General features: G+C 36.3%; 1 protein-coding gene across 6 annotated transcripts in view; it reads left to right on the top strand.

Annotated features, from left to right (window-relative positions):
• Positions 1-19374, top strand: part of aspg (asparaginase homolog) — a 48975-nt gene extending 29601 nt beyond the window's left edge. The window contains exons 3-20 of one of the 6 annotated variants that reach the window (XM_084096823.1): positions 1340-1487; positions 3771-3900; positions 5424-5535; positions 5850-5975; positions 8197-8280; positions 8699-8825; positions 9342-9454; positions 9597-9782; positions 9856-9969; positions 10834-10953; positions 13023-13118; positions 13365-13528; positions 14937-15023; positions 15425-15524; positions 16202-16273; positions 16971-16994; positions 17589-17615; positions 18023-19374. In XM_084096823.1, the coding sequence (XP_083952949.1) occupies positions 1340-1487; positions 3771-3900; positions 5424-5535; positions 5850-5975; positions 8197-8280; positions 8699-8825; positions 9342-9454; positions 9597-9782; positions 9856-9969; positions 10834-10953; positions 13023-13118; positions 13365-13528; positions 14937-15023; positions 15425-15524; positions 16202-16273; positions 16971-16994; positions 17589-17615; positions 18023-18061 (1869 nt within the window). In that variant the 3' untranslated portion in view covers positions 18062-19374. Of the gene's footprint in view, positions 1-1201; positions 1488-3770; positions 3901-5423; positions 5536-5849; positions 5976-8196; positions 8281-8698; positions 8826-9341; positions 9455-9596; positions 9783-9855; positions 9970-10833; positions 10954-13022; positions 13119-13364; positions 13529-14936; positions 15024-15424; positions 15525-16201; positions 16274-16970; positions 16995-17588; positions 17616-18022 lie in introns of those variants that run through there. The other 5 variants (XM_084096820.1, XM_084096821.1, XM_084096825.1 and 2 more) reach the window with 5 other exon arrangements.
• Positions 19375-20768: the final 1394 nt, after the last annotated feature.

Here is a 20768-nt window from a genome sequence, read left to right as displayed (position 1 = left end):
AAAGAATAGCTGACTTCACACTCAACACCACATCTAATGATAACAATGATATAGAAAGTCGTCCGTCCGTTGGTCTGGACACTATTACAGGTTATCTTTAGTTATTGTTCTTGGTCCTTAAGAAAGAGCAACAGGTTAATGGCTAATGAAAAATGACCCACAAAGTTCTGTTCTGGGACTGTCTACATTCTTACAACTTTCAAGGAGCCAAAAATATGTGTTTGCATTGCTCTCTCATTGGTTCAAAAACACACATTTGCATGATGTCTGCAACAAATAAGAGAGTAAATGCTATCTTTACAGTGTGTATGTGGTGTGATGGAAATTTTAACTAATCATGAACTAACATTTCTTTTTATTTACAGGCCAGAATATTTAATCTTTGATTTCTCTTTACAGGCCTAACTTTTAACATTTGAAAATAATAATGTATCAGCAGTATTTTTTAGCAAGGTTGCCATTTCATAAAGTCTGAAGATACCCTGGCTAGTTATTCAGAATTGAATAGTCCCATGATATAATGAGTAATCAACGACGAACTAACAATTAACAATGAATGACTTTGCCATTAACAGAGGGTGTGGGTGCATGCTGTTTTGCACAAATTGCACCAATCAAATATGAGAAAAAATACACAATTATCACGAGTAGTAGCCTATGTCATGTTATTTTGCTGTGTTCTGTATTTCTATCCTTTATAAACTGTTGTATTGATGAAGCTGGGATTCTCTCTGAAATTTGTCTGAGGTCCTCTGGCCGTGATTAAAGCAGGTTAATATAACACTAGAGATCTTAATCACAAAGTGATAGTGTTCAGAAAGGTTGAGAGGCGGTCAGGTAACTACAATTCTTAGGCATCTTATGCAGTCAGAGTAGATACACTTAGGCGTCAACCAACACCTGGTGCATAGGGGAATTTTTTACTACAGTGGTCAAGGCTACATGAATAAACATGGCAATTCACGAATGAACTTCAACTAAAATGACATGGGTTCTTCTCATTGCTTGGTAAGTCTAAGGTTTGAGAAAACATCTCACGTCTCATTATTTATTGTTATCATTATTTTTATTATTATTATTATTATTTCAAATAATTGTTCTGATACTGATACGTTCATTTGTAATTTTGTACGGTCATTTGTGTATCAGCATGTGTATCAGTGTTCAAAATCGATGCTGTCTCTTTAAGAAACCGCATCGTTCGGTTTTGTGGATAGACGCTAGTGTGTCCGATATGGCGGAATGCAAACACACTACCTCTGTACAGTCTTCAACAAGCATGACCTCGTTAGGTCGAGCTCTTTCTCGCAGCAGGTTAAGTCAGTCTGATGTGTTTCAGTCGCAGAAATCTCTCAGCCGGAGCGCCACGGGTCAGAGCAGGAGGTTCTCCAGCAGCTCGGAGTCTCCTGATCACAGCCCGAATGTCGAGGCGAGGGTCCTGGTCATAAACACCGGCGGAACCATTGGCATGACGTATCATAATAACGGTAAACACTATCATCAGCGCTCACACACCTGCATATATTCCGCACTAGTGACATGATTATTTTATTATGACACGTTATGGGATTATTTACAGATGTTATATACATAAACTGTGATTAAGAGGGGGCAGTTTAAATGTTTATGTAAATATTAATGCATGGGTCTTTAATGTATTAATGCTGTCATTGATTTCAATAATATTAATATCAAACCAAGTGGCATCTGTAAATAAATGATGCTCTGCCGTTCTAGATATAATTCCAATTTTCTGAGCATGAATGCCATGACTTAACTAACCTGTAGCTATGATGTAGGCTATTTCTTTTAAATAAAATGTATTATAACTGAATAATTCAGTTACTAATTATATATATAATTACTGAATTATAATAATTCAGAATAATTTTGTGAAAAAATGTATATCTTACAATAAATGCCACTTGATTATGCACAAAGGTTTTTTTATGTTTACATAAGGTCTCTTTGGGACAGTCTGTTAGATTATTTGCTTCAAGTCAAAACTAAAATAACAGTACAATTAGACATGCGAACAACTTCACATTGAGTGCTAAAACATGAATTGTCATTAACCTGTTATGCATTTATTTGGTGGATGACTTGGTCATTTCATCTTTAATTTGCCATCGTCAGTCTGATTTTTATTATTATCATTTATTATGATTTCATGAATTTCAAGCATGACTTGTCCAGCCAATGGGAATATTTTAGTTTTAAGTTTAAAATGGATTTTTTTTTTTTTTTTTTTTTTTTTAATAAACCAATTGCTGCATCTTCAGTGGATGTATATTAAAAGCAGGATCCATATCAATGGATGTATATTAAAAGCAGGATCAGTATAAATGGATCTGTATTAAAAACAGGATGCATATCAATGGATGTATATTAAAAGCAGGAATGGATTACACAGCTAAAAGTCTGAATAATGCACACTTGGTGACTTGATTATGTAAAGTAATAAATGGGAATGGGAAGAGTGCTTTAAGAGTGCTTGAAGAGGATGCTGATCTTGTTTTATGACGTAATTAGCAAATTCTATGAATATGGTTAAATATTTGCCTTCTGTAAACAGATGTTTGTCTTTTCTGACACTGGCCATCTTATCTAGAACGAACACTGATAAAAAAGGATAGCATCTTTTAAAGGATTTGCAAGGTCAACAAAAACATTCAGCTCTATTTATCAGAGTTCAAGGACAGAGAGTACATAACAGAATTACAATAAACATTGACTTTTTCCACCCTAAATTGGTTTTTATCTTTCATTCTGCCATAAACAGGCTCTGTGAAAATCAACCATCATGTGGACAGAGGTTCTGTTTGAAAGTCCTGTGGGTTATTTTCTTCCCCAATGGAAACCTGGACACATTTTGTTCCAAAGACTCTACAGTTCCATACAACAGCTGGTTTGGCTTGTTGAACACATGAACAACACTAGTCATATGGGAAACTGTCCGCTGATTTTTTTCTGTAGACTCCTGCCATTACGGGTCTGCATGATGCAATTTAAAAAAAATTCCTCTCCGGCCATCAAAAAAGAGATTTTTGATTAGGTTTTTAGTGTTTCGCGTACATTTAACTTGTACCACGTAGTTAGGCCTTTCACGATCATTAAGTTTGTGTCGACGATTAATTGTCATACAAATAATTTTGATCAATGATTTATTTCTGTTTTGACATGTCACTTACAGTGTAAGCCCAATACTTTTTATTTTATTTTTATTTTTACTTTGAATCGTATATAATATATGCTAATAAAAAATTGAATTAAATAGGCCTAAATATTATAATATGATAAAATATTATCTTTATGTGCTTTGTGAACAGTTTTTTATATTCTTTAACGCCTCTCATTCTTAAACTGCACAATTATTGTGTTTATTAATTATTAGACCGATTAGACTGAATAACCACTATCATATGATTAATCAACAATCATGACAGGTCTACACATAATTATTTCATATGTAAACCGTTTTTTTCATTGAACTTCTAGCATAAATAATATAAAATTAGTTATACTAGATACAATCTTTTTTTTAAATTCTAATCTGTAAAAGGGAATGTGGTTCAAAATGTGTAAAATGATACAATATTAGCATTGTATACGCAGTTTAAAATATTCAAGATGGTTATTTTGGCTTCATTGCTGATGCTGAATTCTGGTCAAAAGAACCCGAGGGATGCAAACATGAAAATCCATGAAAAACATATGAATTTGTTGCATTTATTCATAACTTTTTACAGGCTTTTCTTCTATATTTGCAGTTCTGTCTCCAGAACCTAATACTCTTGTTGAAACTCTACGCAAACTCCCTGTTCTGCACGATGAGCAGTACGCACAGCATACCAGACTGTATGACTACTACAAGCCTCCGGAGAACACGCTGGTGCTGCGGTAAGTTCCCACACAGATGCACACGGATGTGCCATCAAGTTAGAAATTTGGAGGTGTTATACTATTTATAGATCCAGACACTAACTACATTCATCTATTTGTATACAAATTACAGGTTTGAATTGTTGGTTTCTACTTTAATTACAGTTTTAATGGAATAGTTCTCCCAAAAATGAAAAATCTGTCATTATTTACTTGCCCTCATATATATATTTATATATGGAGTCCACTCATTCAGCTGATCCTCAGTTTCATGGGTCTGGTAGCATAATGTTTGCCTATATGGGATGTGTATGTAATATATATGTAATTGCATATAGATAGATTACATATAGATTGCAATGTACAGTAATTGCAATCTATATGTAATTGCATATGTTTGCTTAGCTATTTGTAATTTTTGTAAATTTACTGTGGCATCGTTTAAGGCCTGATAATGTGACTAAATGACAGTCACAGTCTATTTTTATATAGCAATTATAATATAGTTATAATATAGTTAATATATAGCAATTTGCCAATCTTCCCCTATTATGCTTTTTCGAATATTACCTTTCATGCAGTGTGTAATATAGCTATTTGTGAATGTTAAAGTTCTGCAAAATTAAAGATCAAAGAATTCCTAATCCTAAATGATAGAATTGATTCTGAACTGCCAAAATGAGGCGTGAGCACTTCCAGTTTCACTTCCTGATAGAAACCTAGGTTTGTAACACATTTGTATAATGGCAGCCTATGATCTTCATTGGCTGCCCGTGAACAACATTTACTTTGACCCGTCTTCAAACACTCTAGTTATAGCTGAGGCCTGGAAGAGTTTAGTTCGTGTTGTCGCTGTTTTCTGTGCATGCACTTCCAAAGGATGAGGACTCGTGCTCGAACTGATGCAGTAAAATCCACACCATCTGTTTGTATATCTGTGTATTAAGTGCTGAGGAAGATCTAGAGCTGAAATGCAAATATGGTAATATGCATTTTGTTTCTGACACATGCTGTAAGCGGTCAACCAATCATAACAGACTGGGCTATCTGACCAATCAGAGCAGAGTAGGCTCTCGGAAAGGAGGGGTAGAAAGACTGGATCATTGAACCAGCTGATTAGACACTGAGAAAAGAGGTTATTCTGCAATGTATATTATGAGAAAATGAATGTGTCTTTTGAACTTGGAAGCATGTAAACCTTTTGTTGAAGACCTCCCCACAGCGATGAGCAAAGTTTGAAGTCTGCTGCCTCTCAACATTTACTCATCCATTGACTCACTCATCCATTGACACACCATCGACTCATCCATTGTTTTCGTTTTAGCTACAGCAAATCAGTCAGACTCTTGCTGTCAATAATCTATCCTTTTTTTCATTTTTAGTTGATCTAGCTAAACTAACCCATGTTTACCTAATGGTCTTTGCTGATTTAAATAATACATTTTGCTTTACTTTTAGAGCTTGTTGTAAATGTTTGGGTGCGTTTACAAAAAAAATTTTTGCTGTTTTTTAATCATGTTCTCTCTTTTTTTCCACCCCAGACTGTCGAAACAGAATAAGAGGATTGTATATACAGTTTTAGAATACTCTCCCCTCCTCGACTCCTGTAATATGACCACAGATGACTGGGTCACTATTGGAAAAGACATCGAGGTGCTTCCTTTATAACCGTCTTTCTGCTTACATTTAAAAAAAAAATAATTGCTGGGTTTCGAATGTGACTGAAATGGTGTCACTGTCGAGTACTGAGATAGACATGACTGAAAATACTGATTTGTGAACAGAACTGATCTGATAAATTATTTGATTCTGGTATTTTTTTATTTACATTTTGTTTTACAACAATTTGTAATTGTAGGTAATCTTCGAATTTCTTGAAGGTAGATCAGTGAACAGGTCAACAATTTTTTAGTTGGTATTTTAAAATCAGCACGGAGATTTTGAACGTTTTTTTCTCGTATTCACAGAAACACTATGAGCAATACGATGGTTTTGTCATCCTGCACGGCACAGATACCATGGCTTACACCGCCTCTGCCTTATCCTTCATGTGTGAGAATCTGGGAAAGCCTGTCATCCTCACTGGCTCACAGGTAACGTGTTTTAAATGGATCATTTACTCACCTTTGTGTTGCACAAATTGAGCATTTTAAGAGCGTTTTCACACCTGTCTCATTTGGAACGTTTTTTTTTGGGAACCTGGTATGTTTCTCCCTAAGTTCGGTGTGTTTAGGCACATATAAACATGGCAATCATGCTCGGATCCGCGCCAAAACAATCGCTCCAAGATCGCCTGAACGAGGTGGTCTCTGCCCGAGTGTAAACTAACTCTGGGCCGGTTCGGTTGAGGTGAGAAACAATCTGACCCAACAGACCAACGAACCAAGCAGTATCATAATTCATTATGGGAAATGTGTTATATAGAAAGCGGTGTGAGGTAGCTTATTAGTTATCGTATTTGCAAACTAAAGAGCACCTCTTCATCTTAAAATGCATTATACATATAAAATTGTAAATATAGTTAAATATACAGTGAGGAAAATAAGTATTTGAACACCCTGCTATTTTGCAAGTTCTCCCACTTGGAAATCATGGAGGGGTCTGAAATTGTCATCGTAGGTGCATGTCCACTGTGAGAGACATAATCTAAAAAAAAAAATCCAGAAATCACAATGTATGATTTTTTAACTATTTATTTGTATGATACAGCTGCAAATAAGTATTTGAACACCTGTCTATCAGCTAGAATTCTGACCCTCAAAGACCTGTTAGTCTGCCTTTAAAATGTCCACCTCCACTCCATTTATTATCCTAAATTAGATGCACCTGTTTGAGGTCGTTAGCTGCATAAAGACACCTGTCCACCCCATACAATCAGTAAGAATCCAACTACTAACATGGCCAAGACCAAAGAGCTGTCCAAAGACACTAGAGACAAAATTGTACACCTCCACAAGGCTGGAAAGGGCTACGGGGAAATTGCCAAGCAGCTTGGTGAAAAAAGGTCCACTGTTGGAGCAATCATTAGAAAATGGAAGAAGCTAAACATGACTGTCAATCTCCCTCGGACTGGGGCTCCATGCAAGATCTCACCTCGTGGGGTCTCAATGATCCTAAGAAAGGTGAGAAATCAGCCCAGAACTACACGGGAGGAGCTGGTCAATGACCTGAAAAGAGCTGGGACCACCGTTTCCAAGTTTACTGTTGGTAATACACTAAGACGTCATGGTTTGAAATCATGCATGGCACGGAAGGTTCCCCTGCTTAATGTCAAGGCCCGTCTTAAGGCCTTTTGCCAATGACCATTTGGATGATCCAGAGGAGTCATGGGAGAAAGTCATGTGGTCAGATGAGACCAAAATAGAACTTTTTGGTCATAATTCCACTAAACGTGTTTGGAGGAAGAAGAATGATGAGTACCATCCCAAGAACACCATCCATACTGTGAAGCATGGGGGTGGTAGCATCATGCTTTGGGGGTGTTTTTCTGCACATGGGACAGGGCGATTGCACTGTATTAAGGAGAGGATGACCGGGGCCATGTATTGCGAGATTTTGGGGAACAAACTTCTTCCCTCAGTTAGAGCATTGAAGATGGGTCGAGGCTGGGTCTTCCAACATGACAATGACCCGAAGCACACAGCCAGGATAACCAAGGAGTGGCTCTGTAAGAAGCATATCAAGGTTCTGGCGTGGCCCAGCCAGTCTCCAGACCTAAACCCAATAGAGAATCTTTAGGGAGCTCAAACTCCATGTTTCTCAGCGACAGCCCAGAAACCTGACTGATCTAGAAAAGATCTGTGTGGAGGAGTGGGCCAAAATCCCTCCTGCAGTGTGTATATCATTTAGCAGAACGGGAATGACGGCTACATATAAGTGTTTGCTTGTGTCTCGACAGCTACAGATAAAGCCACAATAAGGTCGCGAAGCGAAGATTTTGATCTGCTTTGAGTGTGTTTCGGAAATGTCACGCCCCTTACCATAACTACGAGTTTCAACACACTACCAACGCAACTCAGCCATGGCCCTTTATTTTGAGTATGCCTTGGGAGGGAATTATTCAAATGAGGGATATTGTGACGGGTCTGTTCTCGGAAGACAACTTAAGACTACAATCGAGGCGTTTCAGGGAGTTCAGAATCAGTGTGCACTGAAATAGAGAATAACTCCCTTTGGAGTAACTTTGTGCTTTGTAACTTTGCAGACCTTTTTCAAGGACCTCTTTTTTAAAGCTACGTCCAGTATTAACATTTAACTAGTGGTCATCAAAAAAGCATCATGTTAACTTCACTATTAGCTTCTTATATGTTGCAGGTGCCGATCTATGAGATGAGGAATGACGGGCGGGACAACCTCTTGGGGGCGCTGTTGATAGCAGGACAGTTTGTCATCCCTGAGGTGAGTTTTGTAATCTCTGTGAGTGACTTGTTTGTAGCCATTACAAATGCATTTTAAAGACTCATGTTTTGGAGGATGTTAAGACTGCAGTTATAAAATAGTTGACAATTTCATTATAAATTATGAAACATTTAAAACTATTTAGCTTTTAAATAATTTTATTTTAAATAGGGAAGATAGTTTTTAATAAAATACAGGAAAAAATACTTTATTAAATGTGGTTTTAAGTGTCCTTTGAGATAATTATGTTTTGCAGTACATTGTGTTTCTGCCATGCCAATGAAGCACATTAAAGATTCTTTGTTATAAAGTTATTGTAATAAGAATAACATTATTGTAATAATTTTAGAATAATTATTATTATTAGTTTAAATTGAGTAAAGGACCAGAAAAAAGCCGTTTGTGTCTTTCTTCACAGGTTTGCCTGTATTTTCATCATAAGCTGTACAGGGGAAATCGTGTCACCAAAGTGGACGCTGGAAGCTTTAACGCATTTACCTCACCAAACCTGCCGCCATTAGCCAATGCTGAAGTCGACATTAAAAGTGATTCCAGTTCTGACAACATTTATACACAGCCTTAATCCCATATGGGTCTTTTTAAAAATGGAAAATGCACACAAAATTTCATAATCAGTATATATATATCAGTTTGATTTTCTTTTACATTTTAGTTAACTTTTTACTTCTTTTGTTGTGTGTTTTTGTCTTTTTTTATTAGTTTTTGCTTTTTTTAAATGTCTGTAGTTTTTAATAATGTTTTATTTCAATATTAGTTTTAGTTTTTCAGACATCAAGGTAAACTAAATTGAAATGAGAAATGTTGCGTTGGCATTTTTTATTTTTAGTAACAAAAAAGTTTTTGGTTGATGGTTTTAGTTTGAGTAATAATAATAAAAAAGCTTTTTTAATCATTTGCTGTTCACTTTAAAAAACCATAACAGGACATAGGACAGGAAACATTGCAGGACACTGCTTGAAATTTTATATAAACCTTATTAGTGATGCTGCAGTGTAATTTCTTTTATTCAGATGTTTTATGCTTTATTTCTTACTCTTTAGTTAACTGGGACACTGTGTGGCGAGCCAATACAACCGCCAAATTCACTGTCAACACACAATTGAACCGCAATGTGGGTCTCCTGCGACTCTTCCCAGGAATCACTGCTGATACAGTAAGGCCGTGTGGTAATGTCTGCCTTTATTTGACTCATATTTTTGCCAAATCTCTTTTTTAGTAAATAATGACAGAAGTTTCACGTGTGGCTGAACTTTTGTAAGTTTCAGATGTTTAAATGAGATCCATTCTCTCATCAGGTCCGGGCCTTCTTGCAGCCTCCTATGGACGGGATTGTGTTGGAGACCTACGGCAGCGGGAACGCCCCTGATAACCGTGCAGACCTGCTGGATGAGATCCGTAAAGCGACCGAGAGAGGAGTCGTCATGATCAACTGCACCCAGTGTCTCCGGGGATCAGTCACTACCTCATACGCCACTGGCCAGGTATGGGAGTTTGCTTATGAAAGGCCTTATGTGTGTGTATTCCAGGAGTGTGTAATTTAATATTCCCTCTCAGGCTCTGAGTGATGCCGGTTTGGTCGCTGGGTGTGATATGACCCCAGAAGCTGCTCTTTCAAAACTCTCCTATGTGCTGGCAAAACAAAACCTCAGTACAGAAGAGAAGAAGAAGGTATGGAAAAATGTCTCTTAAAAAATACATTTAAACCACATTTGGGTCAATAACATATACACTACCATTCTGAAGTTTGGGGTCAGTGATAAATCTTGTATCGTTGTTTCCACATAATATTAAGGAGCACAACTGTTTTCAACATTGATAATAATAATAATGAATGTTTCTTGAGCACCAAATCAGCATATTAGAATGATTTCTGAAGGATCATTTCACACTGAAGACTGGAGCCCAAAATCAGCTTAGCATCACAGAAATAAATTACATTTTAAAATATATCACAATTGAAAACAGTTATTTTACAATTTACTTTTTTAAATATAATAATATTTGACAATGTTACTGTTTTAATGTATTTTTTTAATCAATTTGGTGAGCTTCTTTCATTCAAAGAGACTTCTTTTATTGAACAAATCTTACCGACCCCAATTTTTTGAACAGTAGTGTATTAGTGAAAATCAAATTTAAAATACAAATGCTAAGTTCTTCACCATATACCCCTTTAATGTTTGTTTCATATTATTTTTGACTTAAATACCATTTTCAAGAAAAGTTTAAGAAATTTCATGTGGTGTAACCATTTAGTAAATAGTACTAAAAATGTATTTTTCAAAGCTAATAAGTTTTTTTATTTTTTTATTACATGAATTATTTAATGTCAAACCACGTGACCTTTTACAACCTCCTTTCTTTTCTTTTCTTTCTTTCTTTCTGTTAGTTTTACCACATGAATTTGATTTGAATTTGAGTTTTTCCAAATAATAATAAGCAGTAAAGTAGTTTTATTGTAAATAATAATAATAAGATAATATTATTACTTGCTTTAAATCACTTTAGTTAAGCGTGTTATTTGTTCATAAGATGCTGAGTCGTAATCTGCGTGGAGAGATGATAGCTGACCTGGGCGGAGCAAAGCTTTCTCTCAGCGACAGTCGCTTTATTCAGGTCATCGCCAAGTCCCTCAGCATTAGCTGTAAAGAGGTAATGTAACCTGCACTTTCTCTCTTTCTAACTTTGTTTTGCTCTGGGGTGTGTGATTATTGACAACTATAACGAAAAAAATCAAATCCCAATTTTTCTGGGAATTTTGCTTATAACAGTAACTAGATGATATTTAGCTGAGTGTTTCGGGTCGCCTTGTTTTCTGAATACTATGTGTTCGGACATACTACTCTGTTGGCTTACTGTTTTTCGCATACTATATGTACACTGTAAAAAAAATCCCGTAGTTTTTACGGAAAAAAACTGGCAGCTGGGGTTACCAGAACAATTCCGTAAAATATACAACAAAACAGTAATTGCTTTTACCGAATAACATGTACATTTTACAGTTTAAACCAGCATATAACACACTGGAGTTCTGTTATATTTACTGGTTTAAACTGTAAAATGTACGTGCTATTCTGAACAACATGTCAATTTTACAGTATAATCCAGTGAATATAACAGTAAATTTCAGTAATATGATATAAAGTTAATTTACCGTCCTATTGAAGTATTAATATCTGTTTTGTACACTGATAACCACCAATCACAGCAGTGATGAGAGTCACATGATCAATCAAAGCTCAACACAAGCAGTTCTTCCACAAGAAAGTTAATACTAATATATATAGAAGCTGCACAGTGTCATTCACACAATCATTAAACACCATCATGGTAACACATGAAATTTTAAAAATGCAATAAACATTAATTTAACAACATTAAATGTAACATAAACCCCTAATGTACATAACTGATTAGAAAAAACGAAGAAAACTATGAAGAAACAAACATAGTTATTTCAACAAAAATACATCAAATGTGAAGTGTCACAGGGAATTGTGGGAATGTCAATTTACGGTTTTTCACTGTAAATTATACAATGAGTTGTTTTTTCACTTTCAAAAACTGTAAATTTAACGGTATGTTACAGTAAAATTACATTAAATGTACCGTTAGATCTATCACAGTTATTTACCGTATATAGTACGGAAACTTTCTGTTAACCAATTAACAGTTTTTCACTGTAGCATTTTTACAGTCTTTTACCGTTAAAATTACGATCATTTTTTACAGTGTAGTAGGGAAGTATTTGATTTTGGATGCAGCGACCTGTCTTTATAAATGGGTCATTGTGTCATTCACTCTATGCTACTTTCAAAAACACTGAATCATTTTGTAACGAAACTGCTGTGTTTCGTACATAGTGTACATAACGAGCTTTCGCACCATTGGAAAGTTTTCATAGTTATAACTTTTGGCGGAAGTACCGGCTTTTTGCCATCTTCGTATCCCAGGAACTGGGAACGATTTTTGGGGGAACTAAATTAGCTCCTACTTCAGAGTAAGTTCTAACCCAGAACATAAGGAACTCCCAGTGACTTAAGTGTACAGTACGTTGATTGGCAGAACATATGCCATACGAAACACCAGCACTCACCTTTTTTTTTAAACAGCTGTGTAAATGCAGTTTACGTATACTTAGTCTGGACTAACATACAAAAAGCTAATGTTAATGTAATTTACCTGTTGCCTTGTCTGCGGTGTTGTGTTCTTTTCTCAGCCTCTGATATGAAGCACTGCTTGTTGTCGTAGGAGTTTTCGTCTCTTAGCTCTCCTTTTTGCTCTTTCAATCGCATACCTTATACATCTACATTCCATATCCGTTATCACAAAACCCACAACACACAACAAAAGCATAGCTATGTTCACTGCATCCTCCATCCTCCAGTTATTGAATGGCGTGCTTAAATGACAGCTGTCGGCTTAAATCACTTCAGAGTTCCTACTGGTGGTGTGAATGTAACCAGGAAAATGGCCCTAGGGGAACATTTAGTTCTCGGGTGGCTAGTTCCTAAAACTGAGTTCCTATAACTACCCGGTGCGAATGCCCCTATATAGTGTACATCCCTACTTGGAAGTGATTTCACTAAACAGTTGTGCCAGTTTGGTGCACTGTATTTTAGTATAAACTATGATAATTACAAAACATACAACCATGTAAAGAAGCAGAAGAGGCTGTGATGAACAATTGTGATCAACTCTAATATTACTTATGTCCACAGGAGCTCGAAGCCATACGAGATGCACTAACTCCCACTCTGGTGTGCGTTGCTGCTAAGATCGGAGACATTGAAGCTTTAGAGGCCATAAGGGAAATGGTAAAATATTGATACATGTTTGGACACCCATTTAGAAGGGCAAACACTAACTGTAAAAAGTGGAATCAAGTAAACGCAGCATATTTTAAACGTTGTACAGTTTACGCTAATGCATGCATGCAACTTTTTTGTATTTGAATATTTTTTTATTCTAATAAAAAATGTATGTATGCATGCAAACAAGGCAGTATTAAATGCAGTGTAGCAAAATAAGATGCAGGTGATGACTCATATGTTTCTATATAGGGCTCTGACTTGAGCATGGCAGACTATGATGGGCGCACTCCTCTCCACATCGCTGCATGTGAGGGGCATCTGAAAGTGGTGGAGTATCTGCTGAGTAAAGGGGCTACAGTCTATGCCAGAGATCGCTTTGGTGATACACCACTTCGCAATGCTGTTCGCTTCAGGTACGTAGGACTGATTTAAGTGTCCAAATATTTTTTTGGGGCAACAAAAAGTAATTACCATAATTTCAAAGTTTTGACTTAACTATTTGTAATTTATACAGTCTTTAAGGCGAACTAGACCACTGGTTTTAAACTGGTGGTTCCGACCTGTAAATGAGTTCTGATGCAACTCGCCATATAATCATTCATAGTTAGCATAGCATTTACTTACACTCATTCCAAAACAATAGCTGTGTCCAAATTCAGAGGCTGCATCCTTCGAAGGGTGCAAATTTCAAAGGCCACGTCAGCGGTGAAGCAATGAACGTCACTTCACACAATGAATCTTGGGATAGGCTAGGCTGCGAAGGATCCACTCATTCTATCCTTTGTGGCCCAGGGAAAGATGGACTCATTTGTAGGCCACATTAAAATGAACCATCGAATGCTGCCTTTGAAATATTCAGCCTCTGATTTGGGACAATGACCTTCTTTCTTCCGTAAAACACAAAAGGTGACTTGTAAGGTGAAGTCAGTTAAACACACGTGACTGTAAGGGCCCTATTTTAACGATCTGAAACGCAAGTGTCAAAGCGCAAAGCGCAAGTAACTTTGTGGGCGGGTCTCGGCGCTGTTGCTATTATACCGGCGGGATAAATGACTCTTGCGCCCGGCGCAAATCTAAAATGGGTTGGTCTGAAGTAGCTTCATTATTCATAGGTGTGGTTTGGGCGTAACGTGAAATAAACCAATCAGAGCGTCATCTCACATTCCCTTTAAGAGCAGACACGCTTTTTCCTTGGCGTATTGCTATTATAACGGCGGATTTGCCAGGCGCATGCCAGGAGCGGTTCACAGCCGAGGAGAGCAACGCTCTCGTCACGGCCGTAAAAGAGAGAGAAGTGACATTGGGGATGGAGAAACACACCCAAATTAGCTTCGGTTAAACAGGTATATAATAATGTGGGTAAATGTGTAAGCTAGATGTATGCTTTTATAATAAATTGTCTATCTATAAATCTATCTATCTATCCATCCATCTATCTATATATCTATCGTTTGTAATAATATGATTTGCAAAAATGAAAACTGCTGCTTCTGTGTAGATTAGAGAATCAAAGTGTATGCGCGTTGTGCACGCTATACATTATGGTCAAGCATGCGCCCTTATAATAGCATAATGAACAACGCGCAACGCGCCACTGACTTTAGACTAGGTTTTTTCTGGCCAGTGGCGCAATTGTTTTATGGAACAGTAAAATAGCACCAGGGATTGTTTGCGCCGGAACACGCCTCCTTTTTTGCGCTGAACCGCCCAGGGAGCGCAAGTTCATTCCCTAGTTTAGCGACGTGCTTCTGTGGAGGGAAAAGCGCGCTTTGCGTGGGTGCAAAATAGGGCCCTAAATGTCATTTTTTTAAATGTCTGTAGGCATAAGGATGTTGTGAAGCTGCTGAGGAAGACTGGAGCTCATCTTTCTCGGGATGAAATGGTTGATGCTGGAACGGAGTTGTGCAGGTCTCATATTTCCTCTCCATCCATCCTTCTCTTATTGCTTTTATAAACTTGTGGACACAGCAGTTTGATAAATGAGACAAGTGTCAGTTTTACTTTTATTAGTAGTAGCAGTAGTGTTTTTTTTTTGCTTTTTTTTTTTTTTTTGTACGGATTTATTTCATTACAATTTATCCGTTAAGTAGTATAGTTAAGCTTAGGGTGGATTTTTAAATAGCACATTATAGTTCAATGAATGTGCGGTCACAAATATGAGCATCTGTTTTTATTTATTTATTTAGAATTAATGTACAGTACAGATCAGTATATTGAGCACATACCAGAACTGTTTGTCTTCAGTTTATGAACTTCCTGTGATAAGGTTGATGATTGCCCATTTAGCTATTCTAATGTGTGTTTTCCAGTCTTGCGGCGAGTGGCGACTTGGAAGGATTGGAGACTTGGCAGTTAGCCGGGGTTGATCTGTCCATGACCAGTTATGATGGACAGACACCCATTGAAGTGGTGAGTTAATGATGGAGAATACACAATTATAACCAAACATTTGATGCCTTCAGTGACATTTTATTCTTATAACTGTATGAATGGAGATATAAGACATTATTTGTTGCATTGGCTAAAAAATGACTTCTGCATTGTCAAAGCAATGACAAATATGGTAATATATTTTAAAGATGCTTCCTGTAAATCAGGGGTGTCCTAAGTCAGTCCTAGAGAGCCACTGTCTAGAGTTTAGCTCCAACTTGCCTCACTATTCCCTACATTATTCCACAAATATAGTCTACTAGAAGGAGTTAATGAAAACGAGTGAGCAAATTCGGACACTGAGTGCACCGGAAGGGAGACGCGGGAATTAATTTGGCATGACCCTCACAGTGCGGTATTCTCTGGCCGTTGAGTGTGCATCAGTTGTACTCTCGTTATTCTGGTGCATTATGGTATTGAATTAGTGCACTCAGTAATGTCCACTATGGGTTCGGACACCACTACAAATGGCTGTCCCCTCAAATACTGCCCTATGTAAGGTTATAGTGGGCGATTTTGAACACAGCCCTTTGATTAGCTGGTTCAGGTGTGTTTAATTGGGGTTTGAGCTAAACTTTGCAGGACAGTGGCCCTCCAGGAGCAGGATTGGACACCCCTGCTGTAAACTTTTATTAATGGGCTTCTCTCACATGTAGGCAAGAGCCACTGGATGTGAGGAGGCTATTAAGTTTTTACAACAGTACCTGTTGGCTCAGTACCAAACTCAGGTAGGGAACAAAAACTAATATATACAGTAGTCACCATTTGAAGTGGATCAAAACCTTTCATCAAAGTTATACATGCATTTTGAACAATACCCATTTTTGTCTTAGGACAACTTGCAACTCCTCAAAGACTTCATGATACTTTTAAATTCATGAATAATATTTTTTTTAACATATATTACATAAAATATTTTACAATCTTTACATTACATAAAAATACTTAACCTTTGTTAAAGAAAACCATTTAAAAACTTGAAATAATGATATAGATGTACTGTATACACTTACAGCGATAAGAATATGTTATTACCTTTTACTTAATGGTTTCACCACATGCCATGTTTTAGAGTCATTAAATTGAAACGTTTTCAAATTTTTCAAAACCATATGAAACCTAAATTTGAAGTTTTTGCCTTGTTTTATTTTGAATGATTCTGTGGTATGATATACATTTCTAGAAGTGCATGTATTCCATTAAAAGCTGCATGCGTATTAGGGAATGTGATTTTTGACATTTTAATTTAGTTATATAGCATGTACATTACTAAAGCAGGTTATGCATGCCAACTCCCCAAAATAATTTTGTTACCTTAAATATGTAGTATATACATACCTTTTCACAGACTGAAGAGATGAAGTTAAATATTAGCAAGTATTCTTTACATAAAACATCTTTTTACTGATGCTCTTCACTTTCCAGCATCAGACAGATGAGGGTAATGAGGTAAAAACAGTTTAAGTCATTTTACTCAAGAGTAAAATGAAAACACATTTTTCATCATTTCATGTGATAAAAAAAATCTAGGTTACACTTTATTTTAAGGTGACATAGTTACACTGTAACTTAAATAAGTACTGAGTAATATTAATTAACTACATGTACTACTATAGAGTTACGGTTAGGGTAAGGGTTTGGTTTAGGGTTAGTAATTATGCATAATTTATAGTAAGTACATGTTGTAATGTGTAAATACATCACCTTAAAATAAAGTGTTACCAAAATCTATATGTATGTATTGTACACACACAGTGTGTGTGTGTGTGTGTGTGTGTGTATGTATATATATATATATATATATATATATAAGTGCATGCTTCAGAGTGATGCGGATCAGGTTCAGGCTTACAGTAATTAATAGCTTGATGGGCATCTTGACGTTTCCTTCAGATACACAATGAGTGAATGGTCCTGTCTTGTTTGTAAAACATCCACCATTGTGAAATGTTCAGTCTTTGTGGCATGTTTGGTGTGTAATTGAAGTTACCAAAAAATCTATAGCTTTAAGTTAACAAAAAATCCCTCGTCTTTCTCTTGCAGCCAGTATTTGAGGGGGATGAGGAGGAGGTAAATTGTGTTGAGCTGTATATTATTCAGCACAGTTAATGTTTATCTGTTCAGGTGCATACTTAATGCTGTGCTTTTCTGTGATTGGACAATTTTTGGTTTGACCATTTTATATGTTCATAAATTGTGAATGATTATGAATTAGCTGCCATTATGATATATTGAAATTTCAAAGATAGATAAATTGGTCTAGACAAAACAGAAGATAATGTTGAAAACGGCATGAATGTTTCTTAAAAAAAAAAGGTTAAACTCATTAAAATGTGCATCCAGATCATTCCATATAATAATAATAAACATTGTGACTGCAATGTACATTTTGCACATTGAACATTGCATAACTTGTTGCAGTTGAAGTGCAGATCTCATGTAATGCTTACATTATTCTCTTTCTGTCTGTTCTCTAGAACGGCGAGTTTGAGTTTACTGCTTGTCCAAGATCTTGAGGAGGCTGTCCTGCTACCTGTCACTTTCTGCCCTTATCATCCATCCAGTTTTTTTTATTTTTAGCAGACGAACAGTTGATTTTCCTCACTTAGACAATTATACTCTTAAAGGGGTCGTGTGATGCTATTTTAAAAGTTTATGATTTTAACTATTGGGTGTAATAGAATAGGTTAACATGCTTTAATATTCAAAAAACACATTATTTTTCACATTATTGCAGCTCCTTTATTCACGGTTTGTCTGAAACGCGCTCATTTCTTCAAAACGTTGTGTAGCGGTGCTGTACTCTCCCAAGTTTAGGAAGCTGTCCTCTGTAAAATGCACTATGCACAAGCAAACTTTTGGGTTGTACTGATTAACCTCTGAAAGCAAAACACACGGCATCTCTGCGACATGACGATAACGCTTCAATTCACCGAAGCCTCATCTTCTAACTTTTCGCTTTGTAACTTTGCAGATCGTATACATGCACAAACAGATATATTACACACTAAAGGAAAACATTTAAAAGCATCATATGACCTCTTTAAAACATAAAAAGCACAAGCCATAATGTTTTAGATCTGTCCCTCTAAATCAGTAAGCAATCAGATATGAATGTATGTGACGTTGACAGTAAAACAATCATAAATACTGTTTATGTGCAAGCACACATAACTCTGCTGGGTACTGTAACTCCTGATGTCAAACAATATGCAATCATTGGAATATTATATATTTATTGTTTAGATTTCAAATGAATTTAGATATTTGAGGCTGTCAGGACTAATGGCTGTTATGTCTTCATCCAGTGTTCTTCATGTGTTCACATATATCAGATTCAGTATCAGTGCTGTCATCTTTATATGAATGTACTTTTAATATCAAATACAATTTTAATCTCAGTGAAGAGTAAGGATGGTTTTACAAACTGTATTTACAGAGAAGTAAACCAAACAAATTGTCTGATGTTTCAGAAATGTTAGTTGTCTGTTAAAACTAAAATAGCCAATTGCCCTGTGAGTGACCACAATGAAAACAATGTTCGTATACCAAAATGTAGTGAACTGTCCTGTTCTTTAGTTTTTTTCTTCAGTAAATCTGTGTTTTGTATTCATTAGAGGCATTGCTGAATTTTAGGTCACCTCAGTGAAAGTTCCAATCAAATTGTTTTATTGATCCATTTTTAAATTGTTGTTGCAATAAAAATACAAAACCATGTATGGTTATGCTATTTAAAACATGCAAATGAACATGCCTACCTGTACTTTTCTTGTTCTTTTTGTTGTGTCATTATGATCAGAAACAGTAATAAATATGTTTTGTTGCCAAATTGTGAAATGAAATTTTCATGTGCAAAGAGAAAATGACAACAGTGTTCAACAAACCTTTTCTATTCTGGTTCGGATGGGTCGAACAGCTTGCAGCTGTTAGTGTTGAGCAGTGTGGTCTTACAAACTCAGATCTTTGTTAACGAACAACGAACAAGTTAAACAGAGATATTAAGTAGCCTTCTCCTATTGCTAGCCACTCTGCAATTGCCTACCCTACCTTTAAAAGTTTTCCACATGGCCTAGAAAGTTTCCCAATATATACAACAAACCTGAAAATTAACTATAGCATACAATTCACTTTTAAATGATTAAAACGATTTCTGAAGGATCAAGTGACACCAAAGACTGGATTAATTGTGCTGAAAATTCAGCTTTGCCATCACAGGAACAAAATTAAAATATATTAAAGTGGAAAACATAAAAGTAATAATAAGTATATTATATTAAAAATAACAGCAGTGATTTTTACTGTATATTATATTATTATATAAGAAAGTGGTACAATGAAAACAAATGATGGTGCAGTAACGTTGTTGAAGGTGGATCAGACCAAGCGCCACAACACACTTGTAGCCAATCAGAAGTAGGGGGCGTGTCCACTCAAAATGGGGGAGGAGAGAGAGTGAGCAAGAGGGAGATTTGATTTAAGAAAGACTGTTGAAAGAGAAATGGCTGAGAGACATTATAAAAGGGAAAAGTTCAGAGGTATATCACTGAAAAAAGAAGGGTTTTGATCAGGGATCAGGGTTTTAGGACCCCCGCCACTATTAGAAAAGCTTTCCAGCGCTGGAGAGACCAAAGCGGGAAGGCCTGAAAGCGGACGCTGACTGAGGTCGTGTTGTTTCTGCTCCATTGGTGAGTAACATTTCATGGTTTTGCTGTGTTTCACAGAACCAAGACATGGTTTTGTTTGTAATGTTAGCTATATAGTAACAGGGCTGTTTGGAGTGTCATTGTTTGTCTGGAGCTGCTGTGCTGCTGGCGACTTAACAACCAACTCTTGTGTGTTTACTCTTGTGTAACGTTAGTTAAGTTACTGTATGTTCATTTGTAGTTCCTTGTCACTTGTCAGTGGACAGGTAGGTATAATTCACTCACAGATGAAAACTCATTGATTACTTCCTCTCATGTTGTTACAAACCCATAAGACTTTCGCTCATCTATACAACACAAATGAAGATCTTTTTGATGAAATCTGAGATTTCTGTCCCTCCTTTGACAGCTACACAACTACCACACAAGTGGTCGTAAAACTAATCCTTATGAATTGAGCAGTTTAGTCCAAAATTTTCTGAAGAGGCAGATTAAATGTAGGATTTTATTCACATATAAGCATTCATCAACTCATATCAGTTGTGGTAAAGAGTTATGTTTGCTTGACGTGCAAGAACCA

Source organism: Abramis brama (genome assembly GCF_963993115.1).
Source record: "Abramis brama genome assembly, chromosome: 21".
Taxonomy (NCBI): domain Eukaryota; kingdom Metazoa; phylum Chordata; class Actinopteri; order Cypriniformes; family Leuciscidae; genus Abramis; species Abramis brama.
The sequence above is the reverse complement of the archived record's forward strand: the minus strand, read 5'-3'. Positions and strand labels throughout refer to the sequence as shown.